The sequence below is a fragment of the Archocentrus centrarchus genome, chromosome 21, assembly GCF_007364275.1.
Source record: "Archocentrus centrarchus isolate MPI-CPG fArcCen1 chromosome 21, fArcCen1, whole genome shotgun sequence".
In the NCBI taxonomy this organism is placed as follows: domain Eukaryota; kingdom Metazoa; phylum Chordata; class Actinopteri; order Cichliformes; family Cichlidae; genus Archocentrus; species Archocentrus centrarchus.
Window position 1 is genome coordinate 21879535 of NC_044366.1, and position 13969 is coordinate 21893503.

The 13969-nt window shown below is 39.7% G+C and overlaps 1 protein-coding gene across 1 annotated transcript in view; it reads left to right on the plus strand.

The window, feature by feature from the left end:
- Window positions 1-13698, plus strand: part of myo16 (myosin XVI) — an 86617-nt gene extending 72919 nt beyond the window's left edge. Inside the window, exons 34-36 of the mRNA XM_030759016.1 lie at window positions 2039-2191; window positions 3097-3182; window positions 10348-13698. Coding sequence (XP_030614876.1) covers window positions 2039-2191; window positions 3097-3182; window positions 10348-10518 — 410 coding nt within the window. The 3' untranslated portion in view covers window positions 10519-13698. The remainder of the gene's footprint in view (window positions 1-2038; window positions 2192-3096; window positions 3183-10347) is intronic.
- The last annotated feature ends 271 nt before the right edge of the window (window positions 13699-13969 follow it).

Here is a 13969-nt window from a genome sequence, read left to right on the forward strand (position 1 = left end):
AATATATATTAATGTATTAACTTGCTGCTCATATTAGAAAAAAATAGAGGTCAGATCAAGCCAAGCCACCAATATATGAACATTTTGTAAATGTTTTCTCATTCAGCTGAATATATGTGTGTGTGTTTTACTTTTCTATCGACTGTTATGAAGTTCTGATTAAAATCTCAGCCTGGCCTGTGCCAGATGACTTATGAGATATCAGACGATTCTCTTCTGTACAATATGAGTAACTTAGGGCTTTAGATAAGTAATAACCCTCTCTTCTGTCCATGAATCTGTGACAGATGGTTAGTATTTGAGTTGTAGGGAGGTAAGATGCACCAGTATCCAGCACCGCATGTGGAAACCCCTTACATTAATTCAGGTGTTGTAACCTGCCACCCCCTTTGGCCTATTTGAGGCAACCCATTTGTTACAGTCTCCAGTGTAGCGCCCTTTGGGTGCTGCAGCTGCCTTCTAATATGTTAGGTAATGAGCCAGCTTGTGTAAATCACTTAGCATCACACTGCACTGTAAGTATGTTTTAGCTGTGTTATTGTGTGCTGTAGCTCAGCGCACTACATGTAAACAGCATAGAAACTGTGACACTGATGAAAAAACTGACCTTTGCAAAAGGAGAACAAACAGTAATTATCACACGTAGTAAATGAAATGAGGTCGGGTCCCCGGGTCAGAGGTTCCAAACCTACAGAGAGAGTATGAAAAGTAAACTCATTGAGATTCCATCTTGAGAAAATGGGCTTATCAGAGAAGAAACTGTCTCATCCTACTGTCTGAGTCTCTGTTTCCTCAAAGTGTATTAGTTGTGGCTGGGTTAATAATACATGAGCAGGAGAACCATGAGGATAGGTATGAAATATTTAACAGCTCACTCAGGTTCTACTGAAGGGAGTGTGACTGCCTAGCAGCAGGGAACAGCACATCCTGGACTATTATCTGCATGTTAGAAAATTCAGGTGTAAGTATCAGCTATTTCATAATAATCAGTCATCTTGCTAGAGGCTGATTGTGAAGCTAGTTGAGCCGTTGTGTCATAGTTCTATAATTATAAGAAGTTCAGTGGGCAAAAAGTCGAACTCCTTATAAGAGACGGTATGAGAGCAAGTGAACATGCTTACGCATATATGTCACGTGACATCTTGCGCTTGACTTTCCGTCAGCACCTACAACTGTAAAGGAAAGGTGCTGGCGTCATGGAAATGGTGTGTGTGACAGGGGACCCAGGCACTGGTGTATTTTGAGTGGGCAAAGCAGGGCGGCCCTCTTAGATCCAAGCACAGAGGGATGCCAATGGGCTTAACTGAATGCCCTACTTCCGTTCCCTATCAGCTGTTAAATAACTGAATGTGATACGTGACGCTGTGGGACTGCCCAGGGGTTGCAGTTGCTATCCCAAACATGAAGTAGAGAGCAGCTGACTCTTTTTTCTCCCCCCGCCTCTCCTCATCTTCAGGGAATGAGAAAACCACAGGAATGCAAGGGAAAGAGGGCAGGGGGTCTTGGCAGGCTTTAGGAAATCAGAGTCATGAGACGCCTCATACCTCAGCAGCAACATACAAAATTTCCAATTTCATTTGGCTTTTATTATAACCTGTGTGCCTGAATGACTCATCTTTCATAAGCATGAACCCTCACTTGGGCTGTCTCACTACGTGGCCTTTTGTCCCTCGTAAAAACTCACCTATCCCATGGGGATAGTACAGTTTGCTAACTTTATAGTTGGCATCTTGTGACCATGGAAGGACCGGGAGGCAGAAATTCTTAGCATGGGACAGCAGCTGATGAATTCTCATTCACACTGCCGCACTCATATGCAATTCAGTGTGTGTGTGTGTGTGTGTGAGTGTGAGAGAGAGAGAGAGAGCATGTGAGCCCCAGGGAGCAGCAGCAGCAGGGGCAAAAGCAGTCCTTCTTCCAGACAACTAAAGACAGAGATTGAGAGAGAGTACTCTGATGATATTATGTATGATGGATATTACTGTTTGTAACATGTACTGATATGTAGTTGCCTTTCTTCTGGTTATATTCCCACTAGGATTCAATTCTAATATCAACCAGCCAGGCAGGGAAGACTGTGGCTCTGCCCCCACCTCACCATCTCTCCAGCTACAAGACAAGAACGCCAACAACCACTCTCCCCACTCACAAAGCCCTGCCCCTGTAGAGAATGGGAACCAGATCTCTAACGGTAACAGCCCAATGATGCACATTTACAATCAGAATTTAAGGAACATAGTTTTAAATAGCAGTGTAGTATTCGAGTTGACTTTGGTCAAGCTTGACCTGGTTTACAAGTAGCCCAAAAGATTTTTTTTAGAGAACATTACAAAAAAAAGATATCTAAGGCTGCACACGTATGGAGCCAGAGTTGAATCAAATAAGTTCTCCACATTTTATGTGTCAAGGTAACAATGACAGATTTCAGGCAGTTTTCTTTGTTTTGTTTTGTTCTACAACCTCTGCTATCAATAATGAAAAATATCTTGCTGTATATACTGAATTACAGGTAATTGTTAAGGTCCAACCAGATTCAGCACTATTATGTGACAGTCATGTTGGTGTGTAGATATACAATCTGTGCACAGAGTAATGGATGTCAGTCTACTTATAGTTTTACAATTAATCTGAAAGTAGTTAAAATGTCATGTCGATTTCCACTGGCTCTATCTTTGGAGTGACAAAGTCATCTGCCAGGCTGCAAACTCTCCTTATAGCCTTTGTCAGAGCACAGTCACACAATTCCTTCAGTTCATCTGAAATAAAAGTAGTGAGCAGGCTGGGAAGATTGGTAAGTGGAGCTGGAGTTACAAATAATGAGAGGGAAATTAAATGACATAATCAGGTGACCTGAGAACTGAGAAGGGTTTGCTGGAACCAGAGAGTCATTCTTGTATTCCTGAAATACCCAAAGAGAGTCACAACCAAACTATCTTGCCTTAATATTTTTCTCTGCATGAAACCAGTTGCTTAAATCTCTCTCAGATTGCTTGTATTTGAGAAGCGAGGTGTCCTTCAGCCTTTACCTGCCTGTGTGTGGAAAGACTTTAAGTCAAACATCCAGGGCTTGAGAAATGCTTCTGATTTTGTGTTCAGGGTCGCTGGAGGATGAGAGTCACAGCAAATCAAACTCCTCCAGCACCACCTCTCTGCACAGACACATGGATAGCCATCATACTCAGGTAACCACAAAGACAGGCACTTAAATATACACACACACACGCACACACACACACTTGGTGCCTCCGTCAGAAGGTCTGTACTGATGGCAACAGGTGCAGTTTCTTTTTGTTGAAACCTTACTCCCCGACACTTTATGTAACACACAGAAATGCGTCTGACCTTGGTTTGTTTAAAACTTGTAATGGGATGCGCATATGTATACAGTTAAACTCACGCTAACACACACACTAAGTTACAGCACAGCTATATAAGGTTTCTGTTTGGGTTTGTTGACATTTTGAGTGGACAGGGAAGTGGCCTCTTTGAACAGCATGCATCACTTGTGACATGTGAGCTTTTTGTGGTTCCACAAACAGGTGTATGATTACAAGATAAAATGTTTTTGCAACACGCCTCATACACATGCTTACATGTGTACACACACTCTGAATCTCATTATGTGGAGCTGATAAATTACTGTACGGCTGCAGATGAGCCTTTTGAAAACTGAAACTTACCACTAGGTGATGAATGTGTGTGCTAGAAGGCCTGATTTTTAAGTTTCAAGATAGAGCAAAATCATAAAGGAGCGAGCTGGTAAGGTGTGAGGCATGGGTTTTATTTGACCTAAAAAGCCCCATCATAGTTTTGTAAAAAAACACAAATAAAAAAAAAGAGCTTGGCAAAGCAAAAATTACAGATAGAAGAACATCAGGGATAAAACGTGATGTGATCACTTCTCATTAATGCTGTGCTGATCAGCAAATATTACCAAACTGTGGAGCTACAGATAGAATTAAGAAAAAATGGCCTCATTAAAATCATTTCAATCAGAGAAAATGAAAAGAAATAAAAAAGTGGTGATACTCGTTTACAACCACGTATTCGTTACACATTTAAATGACGCATAAATGATGAAATGTGCTTGAAAACATAAAAGTGTGTTTAATAACCTTCCAGCATTTCAGTTTTCTGAAGGGGACCTGGAGTCCTGCACTTCCTCTGTGCTCTGTCTTTTGAACATACATTAAAATTCCTTGTCTTTTTTTTTTTTTTGAAAAATGGCCCATCAACTCACTTTGAGCACGTTTTTTTTCACACTTTGAAATCGGAGGCAATGTTTAAAGCATGAATATTTCAAAAACTATTAAAGATAAAAGCCTGATATTTCCACTGGCCTTTGTTACCATCAAAACGAATCAGGGCCTGTTATTTGGGACAGGTACATCAAAACACGTTTGAGTATTCACTAGTTAAAATATGAATTCCCATATTCAAGCACACATTAATTAAAAAAAAAATCCATTGCAAAAGACAACAAGTGATAATTGACAGTGACAAGTGATAGTCCTATCTGAATAGAACAAAATTATCTGGTACTTTAATTATAACTGAGCACATAATTTTGCACATATTCAAGACCTGTTCTACCTGCCATTTGAAGATTTTCTGCCCTGGAGAGTCTGATAATTCAGGATAAGCTTAAAATATACAAAGACACATTAAAAATGCAACAATGGAGCATTTTCATATATATTACGGTTCTTGCAGCATTCATTGTGGCAGTCAGTGTGCCAATTATCTGATCCATGCCTGCCTGTAGCAGTTGTGGCATTAGGGTTAGGGTTCGGTTAGGTGGGTTAGGGTCTTATATCAGACTACCAACTGAGCCATGTGGACATGAGCTGCCAATCCCCTTTACACTGCTGTTAACTGTTTTGCTATTTTATCAAATAATTTTGCATCAATACTTGTTACATTTTTTTAATGCCTGCTGGTATATTTTAAATTTATCCTGAATTATAAGACTATTCCAGGAGTCTCGAAATGGAAGAGTAGGTCTTGAAATATATTAACCAAACTATATATATTTAAGAGTCATATATTTCAAATAGCTTCTTTTCTTCATTTTTGTAACTAAGAATTAAAAGTATTTTTTTTTCTCTTTTCCCCACATAATTTGTAATCTTGCAAGTATTGTTAGTATCTTTTTTGTTTAACAAATGATAAACTCTTTGGTTTATTTACTTGTGCTTTTTCCCCCTTTTTTTCTCTCTCTCTCTAATCTACTCCCCCCCCCCCCCCCCCTCTTTTTCTCTCCCTTTTTCTTGTCTTTCTTTTCTCTTTTTTTTTTCTAAGCCTGTCAACTCTGGGACAGTTTGTTACTCAATATGTTAAAAATAATTCAAAGAAAATAAAGGGTCACATACTAACAAGAGGAGCCTACAGAGAACCTATAGAGCTCATCTTGAAAGAGCAAATATGTTTGGCACAACGCTGCTCTCAGATCACAGTTCTGCTTGCAAGATCTGCCAGACATGACAGGCTTTAAAAAAAAATATATATATATATATATATATATATATTCTACATGTTTCATTTTGAATGAGAACGTGACACTGCCATAATAACATTTGGTATAACATACAAATACACACACGCTGTCTGCCTCTGCTCTTAAAAAGGTCAAGTCTATAGGCATAGCAGTGAACACGAAAACTCTTAAAACAGGAAATTATTTTTGGTTTTGACCTTTGGATCATAACAAAAATTGATCAGGTGCCGCACTTCTGCAGAGTTGTTCCACCCCTGGATTGGTTCCATTTAAAATTCATTTAAAAACAAAATTTAATGCAATCTATACAAGAGGTCGAGAGTCTCATATAATAGTGTACAAACCGTTAAAGCTCTCTTCAGTAGTTGCTGTGCCCCTGCACTGCATGTTCTGTGACGCCGCTAATTTGTCCTAAATTCAAAACAAACATGAAAAGGAACTGAAATTAATCAGACCATATCAATGAGTGGCTGAGTGTCACTCTCTGCTGTTTGATACACAATAAGCAAAGGACATACTGTTCCCTTTTCAGAGGAGTTCAGCACACACTATTCATAAGAAAACTTCACCAGAGATGTAAAGGCACGCTGTGTACCCACTTGATGAAATATTTTATCGCTCCATTCACAGTTGGCTGAGTTCACCTTGTACACTGAGTATCTGAAGCCTGTTTGTGACTGCGGAATCAAATAAAGATGTGCCAGCATGCTCTGTTTTGGGCTCCTTTCTTACAGTATTTCAAAAAGTTTGAAGCACGTGTAACTATCTACTTAATACTCGACTGTTCTCTTGTACCTTAATGCCTATTTTTTCTCTTTCTTTGAATCTAATAAGCTTGGCTGTTATTCTCACTCCCTCCTATATTTTCCAGAGGGGTCATCTCAACTTTTCTCCATTCGGTGCGGGGGCTGCCCTCTAAAACATCGAGGGGGGGCACAGGGAGGCTTGCTGTAAGCCCTTGTGCACATGTAGGGAAGTGGTGAGTGTATGTCATGCCGCGCTGCTCTCCACCCTTAATGGCAGTGTTTTTCATAGACCCAGTGTGCAATCATGACAGTAATGACCCACAAAACTTCCAGAAGGTTTGTCTGAATCGAAATGAAAACCACCCAAAGTCTCTTTTTGGAGTATGAAGATCTGTTTTTTTATAGAAGGTGAATTTGTAGTTTTAGCTTTTATGGAGGGTGTGGCTATCTGAAATTAATTGGAGTTAACGATTACAAAGAATTTCAAGTCAGTATTCATGGAAGAAAATGAGATCTAAACATTATGATCAAAATTTCTGGCAGTTTTCACACACAAAAAAATCAAATCTTCTGAAAACATGGGTCACCGGAGAAGCAGCTTTGAAAACCACTGCTTTTGCAGGACATCATCTCAGCTCTCAGGAGTCTGTGGAATCCTGAAGTCAATCACATTTATGCCCCCCCCCCCCCTCTTTTTTTTTATCCCTCTTTTCTAGAAAGAAACTGCAGCTCATGGGTTAAATAGATCACAATACCTGCACATGTGGTTAAATCCTTTGGTAATTGCAGCAGTTCCCTTTGTTGCTGTCTTTCTCAGCATATACCAAAAGTCATGATACAGTGTTATTGCTCAGACTCTCAAACTCGAGCTGCAGTTTTTATTGCTATCCATCTGCTGGGATTTTATGTTGCTGAATCCATCACTCGATTCCCTTTTAACCCTTTCTCAGACTCTCTCTGGCATCACTGCATCATCGCCGTCACTGGTGTTGCTTTCTTAGTCAGCTTCATCAATGTGAGTCTTTAAATGATTATGACCTGAGAATAATTCTGTGACACAGAATGTCTTTCAATTAGATGCACTCCAGACTGTGTTTGTGTTGGATTCTCAGAACTAATGGGATAAATAAAAATGAAAGGATGAAGGAAGATGAATGGGTGGCTCATTTAAGAGTGAATGGAGAGTAGACAGCAGCAGTCTAGACTAATTATATAAGGACTTGACAGACTGCTAAATGATTGGATGGTACAAAGATTGATATTTTTGTTTATCCCTTCAGACAATGTCTTGGCATGACATTTAAAGTCAGGGTGGTCACATGTTTGCTACTCAGAAACATGCAGCACACTCCTCCTCGTTCTTAAAGCGTATGGGAATAGAGATCCTTACATGAATCCATGTAACCTATTCAGAGGAATTTCGAAGGAAAAGTCCACACATAAGCCACTACTGACTAGCAACATATCATCCTCCCTGCAGTTTCTTCTTTCTATTAATGTACTCTATTATCCCTTTTCTCCACCAGTTATTGGCCACACAGTCATAGAAATATTAGGTGTTTAGTGGCCTTTCTTTTTTATCTGCTTTGAATAACACATGACAGAAACTCTTTTGGGGTTTCTTGTTTTTGTCAGATAATAAAAGAAAATACAATTTATATTCTATGCCATGCTATTCTGTGTGATATCTAGTACTGTGTGTACAAACAACAATCAGATAAGATAAGATAAAACTTTAATGATCCCACAACGGGGAAATTTGCACATTACAGCAGCTCAGTACAGAGAAAAAAAAAGAGAGTAAAAACAAATGAACTAAAATAGAATAGAATAGAAAAACTATACACATATACATAAGCACTATATACATAAAATATATATATCAATGTCAATACACACATATACATGTACACACATATACACATACATCAAAACATTATATACAGATATCAAAACATTATATACATTTGTAGCCGGTAAGGTACACAGCATACACGGTATGCATTTTATGGGTGAGTGTAATAAATAAAATGTATATGGACTGTATGGATAAAGTGATGGCAGTGGAGGTAAAGTGTCCAAGTGACTCAAGACATTATGATGTCAGCGAATGAGCTGTTTTAGTTTTCTACATGCAGGGGTGTATACACAGTAGTGTGCATGCAGTAGCTGTTTACATGCGGGAATGTGTGTGTTTTATGTGGAAAAGCTCGGAGATTATTGGAACATTTTGTGGCCTTAGGATATCCTTCCTGTGAGTGACAGTTTGGAATGAGTACGATCCCACATTACCATGCTATTACCATAACAATCCATTCACATGTTGTTATGGATCTAAACCCCACCCCCACCCCCCCAACAAAAGAAGGGTGTGGTTTGGATTTCAGAGTGCTGTTATCTAAAGTGAAGTCACCATCGGACAGCTTTAAATTGTTAAAAAGCTCAGCAAGGTTTCATTTTCTAAACTTTGGCATCTCACCTTGAAGTCATGCTGACATTTTGAAGATAAGTATTAAACATTGCAGGCATCAAGGCCAGAAACCATAAATATTTCACAGTTATTAATTAGCAAAACTGTATCTGATGCACATTGAGATACAGTTTTGTGTGTGTGTGTGTGTGTGTGTGTGTGTGTGTGTGTGTGTGTGTGTGTGTGTGTGTGTGTGTGTGTGTGTGTGTGTGTGTGTGTGTGTGTGTGTGTGTATATACAGTTATGCATTGCAGAAGGACACAGTGTTCCTACTTATTTGCTGTTCCAGTAGCCGGTGTTCCTTGCTGGCGCCAGTGCAAAGAATAGCCTGACAGTGAGGTGTAAATTATGAATTAGCTTGTTGAGTATTGTGCTAGTGCAGGCAACTTATCTCTATGTATATTTTTGTGTCTTTGTGTGTACATATAGTCACATGGAGTTCTTCAGATATGTGCAGATATGCGCTGGTGCAATGTGTATTTTATGTGTGGCATTGTCTATGACTTCCTCACTGAACACATGACATGCTGGGCTATTTGCTTGGAAAATGTTACATTATAGCAACCACTGAGCTGATTTAGCTCAATGTTCCTACTCCAGCAGAGTGGAAAAATTCATAGGTATGGAGAAACAAGTTTTTAAGGAAGTGAATATGAATCCACAGATTAAAAAGAATGATTTACATAGTTTTGAACTATGGACAGCCGTAGGTGCGCAAAATATCTAAACCACATGAGTGGGCCCTGGGGTTTTTAAAGCTGTTTTTGAAGCTTTATATCTTCAGTAACAATCAGTAGGTTTATGGTGCTGCAGTGAGTGTAAGAAAAGTTGAAATCAAAGAGAGAAAATAATACTTTTCTGCTATTAGTGTTTTCATAGTATTTGTTAAAAGGAACAAAAGTATTCACAGATATATCTTCACAATTTCATCTTTGAGCATGAAGGAACTATTTTTTTCTTGCCCTTAGGCCATCAGCTGTCACAGTTACAGCCCCCCAGTTTCTAATCAGGTTTGGATGACCAGGCCTCGTTCCTGTTGCTGGTGTTACTCACTGAGGGAGATTGGAATTCCTGTCTGATTGATTTACCTGCAGATTTACTGGCAGATGACTGATGATGTGCTCTATACAAACTGTTGCGTGTGTGTGTGTGTTTAACATTTAACTCAACACATTCTTGGAGGTGATGTAGTTGGGCTCCAGTGACACAATATGGAAATTAGTTTCTGTTAAAACTGAGGAATCCCCCATTCAGTTTCCTGTTGTGTCAGCTCCCATAAGATGGCTCAGTGCCAGACCCAGATTCACTTCTGTGTTATTAGAATCATTCATGAGAAAAAGCGACCCAGTTGAAGAAGACAGACTTTTGCTTCTCTTCTTTTTAAGATGTAACATCAGTCAAAGTTGTGTCCTGTTTTTCTTGCTCTGTAGGTGGTAGTGTTATTATTTTTATGACGCTTATGCAGCCACTGTTTGTCATTCCCACCCTCCCACCCCCGCTCCAATCATAGCTTGTCATATTGACTTCCTGCCATCAATCTATGTGATATTTTTCATTGTGCTGTATCTCCTTCCTCCTCAGCAAACCCTAGCTTCCTTTCCTAACCTCATATTCTTCCTTCATCTCTGCCACAGGTTTTCCAGCGGCTACGTCTGTCCAACAGAGATGAGAGCGCCACCCTTGGGGAGCTTCTGCGATGGCGGCGATTGCAGTGTGAGGGGCGGAGCGACTGGAAGCGCCGTCCACCTCAGTCCCCACCCCTGCCCCCCACACTGCTCTGGACCAACAGGAAGGCGTCTCCATGATGGAGGTTTCCTTACACAGTCACATATGTTGGCTATGAAATTCCTCCTGCTTTCTTCAGCCGCACTTGCACGAGCTCTTAACGTTTTTTGTTTTCTTTTTTTTTATGACCCAATAACCTCAGTCCCCAAGGACTATGCTTAAGCTCCAAGAATGAGCCTAGTCCCTGGGCTGAAGGTCTTGCCTTTCCCCTTTGCACTCAGCTGTGGAGGATTCGCTAACCTACTGTATGTGATAGGAAATCAGCACCATGTGACACCTAACTCTGATATCCATGAAAAATGACTGTAAAGCAGAGAAAGTAGGCATGCGGGATATTCTGTGATGAAATATATGATCAAAAAGAGAAAAATACTGATGTACCTATTTATTTTCACCTCTTCTGGGATGAAACAACTGATGTCGGTCAATAGGAGGATTAATTTACGAGCAAAGTAATAGAGTTTACCTGGGGTTTAGATACTGAATGGCCATCTGATTTGGATTGCATGACCTCATATGTTGTGCTGTTGATGAGCTCCACCCCAAAACACGGTGCTGATTATACTTGACGTGCTGTAATGTTCCCATGTGATGCGTAATTATATGTGCACACCCGAGTCTCAGAAAGTTTACAAGTCAACCAACACCTCTGGAGACCTCCAGTTTTTAACAGCAGTTTACTGGCTTAGACATGGGATCTTTTTCAGGTACACGGCTTTCACTTAGCGTCTCATGTTTGGGCTCTAAGTGCTACTGCAGCCCTGGCAGCAAGCGACCGGGGGTCAGGGTAACCTCAGTATTATCCCAAGGTGCACTTCTCTTCCCCCTTGCTACCACCAGCCTTTGAGGAAGCCCTCTGGCCAAATCCCAAACTACTGCACTTACCTTTACTAGGAGAAGGGGGTCCAACTAACGAGCCTACTTTGGTTTGATGTATAAAGGTAAAGCTTAAAGATTAAAAAAAAAAAAAGCTTTAGTCGATAGGTATTTAGTTCATGTTGTGAACATGAAACTCTGTGCCAAAGTGATACAATGTGTGAAAGCTGTATCTGATCTAACAAGTATAGTTATTAAAACTAATGTATACAGTAGTCTCCTTATACTTGTATACTGTATATACAGACTGACAAATGACCAAATCATAGCTGTTGTTGCAGTTCAGTGGTGATCCTGTGTGGACTCTTTCTAAATAGATTAAAAAACTGTTGACAATGAATATCAAACAGTCCACACTCTTAACGTGTCTCATCAGCATCTGAACAGGTTAATGTGTTTTTCAGGAGAAATTGCACACAGATGAACCTGATTATTGTACAGATCCTGACATTGTTGGTGTGTCCTCGCAGTCGCCTATTTTTTTTATTTTTTTTTACCTTCTATGTCCTACCCCATCTTCTTTTCCTTTTCCTTACTTGACCCAAAACAAACAGACCCCCTTGCCCCTACTTGACCCACCCCACCTCCTCCAGTGGATCAAACCGGCTTTACGGGTGTTTCCTTGGTAACCACAGTGTAAATAGTGAATGGTGTCATATGTTGTAGCTTTTACTATAGAAGAAAAGCACGGAGATTGACCTGAAAGATGAAGGACAAGGATGAGTACATAATACCATGTATGATGGTGAAACTGAGATTGAAGAATGTCTCGGGTTAGATGCAATGCTGAGGTAAAGAGAAGAGGTCTATTTTAAAATGTGAATATCTTTTTTTTTGTTTGTTTTTTTTATTAAGAATGACTGTCTATGGCTATGAAAATTCTTTATACTCTATTTAATATGATTTGTTTATTCCCCATTGCTCTCCTCCCCCCAATGCAACGCAGATGTTTTAAATGTATTTGGATGTTTTATTGCACAATGTTTATGTGGTGTTGTGTTGACCTCTGTAATGGGCTGGGTGTGTCTAGACAAGGTGTTCGATCTTTAAAGATCCAGTCTGAATTGTTAGAGCGTCAAAGTATCAATGACTCTAATAGATTTCTCATTCCCGCTGATCACCCACAATGCATCTAAATTGATTCAGCTTTGCAAATTAGCAGCGCCACCACAGGATCGCTCTCGGTTGCTGTCGGTGCGTGAAGGTGCACATATATTCAAGAAGCCGTTGAAACTCGGAAAAGAAATGGTGAACTAGCCCAGTTGCGTTTTGGACTGACTGGCTGAATGTACAAATGCAAATTTTTATTGCACTGCCTGTGCACATCTCTGAATCTCTTTGTATGTTATTACTGGAACATGCGCCTGACTCTAAAGAGTACCTAACTGCTTAATGTGATTATTGTCTTCAGAAGTTGTGTATGCAGTTCATTTATTTTTTTTTAAAGCAAGTACAAAGTATTGATTTGCCCCATATATCACACCTTGCGCACTGTGACTGGGGCTGCATGAGTTCTGCAATGGAGAACTACGTCAAACATTTCCACATGAGGATTTGTGTGTTTAGTCTGCAATCAAACAAAAGATGGGAACCAAGACTAAGCTTGTCAACCTTGCTAATGCCAATGAAAGAATTTCTAGCTTTGGTATTTATCCTTCAATATAATCAGAGTTATGGTTGGTCGTGTGCAGTTTTGTGTATACTTATGTTTATGGAAGTCATTAAATGAGGACTTATTTTAAAGCATATCAGTGGTTTTTACCTTGCATGACCACATGTTGGGCCTGCTCCCCTTATAACATGCTCGTGCAGAAAAGATAAAGGCTGTCTAATGTGAAGAACTGCTTCCCTCTGCACTGTGAATCACTCTACTATCCCCCAATGTCTCATCTAAACACTCATCATCCATCCACATAAACCCATCTGCTACTATGTCCACTTCATCACATACAAACTTTGATGAATTAGCCCACTCTGATGTAAGCTCCGGCAGCCAAAATACTGCCACTCATATTCGTTAGTCAGGAATCTATAAATCCTTTGCTCTGAGATCAGCACTCTGGTGCTACTGCCGGTGTAGAATGGCCATCGAGTGTCCCCGGTCCATTTATAGTTGTCCAGAGAGACACGATATTTCAGCACTGCCTTTCATATTGTTATTTGCTTTTGTTTTATTTTTTTATTATTGTAATTTTTCTTTTGTACATGACATACGTTATATTTTAATCTACATACATACGTGTTTGTGGAAAGAAAAAAAAGATTGTGATATTTCATAATTATTATGTTCCCAATTTTTTAAGTACTGTACATGTACAGCAATAAAGCACAATTGTGTCGATGCGAGTCGTTCTGTTTGTTGGGGTGTGTGTATGTAAGTAGCCACCATAGCATCGCCCATGGGTCAGTTTAGCATTTTGCCATTGGCCTCTGAGGTATGTTCAGACACCCGCAATCAAATGCAAAAATGCAACTGGTTTAAGATGCCAGAATCAAATCTCCCTTCCAGCTGTGCCATTTAATGTCAATATTTAATATGAAATAATGTCAAAAAGCAGCAGCACAAAAGGCTATCAGGTTCAAGAAAGAATAAAT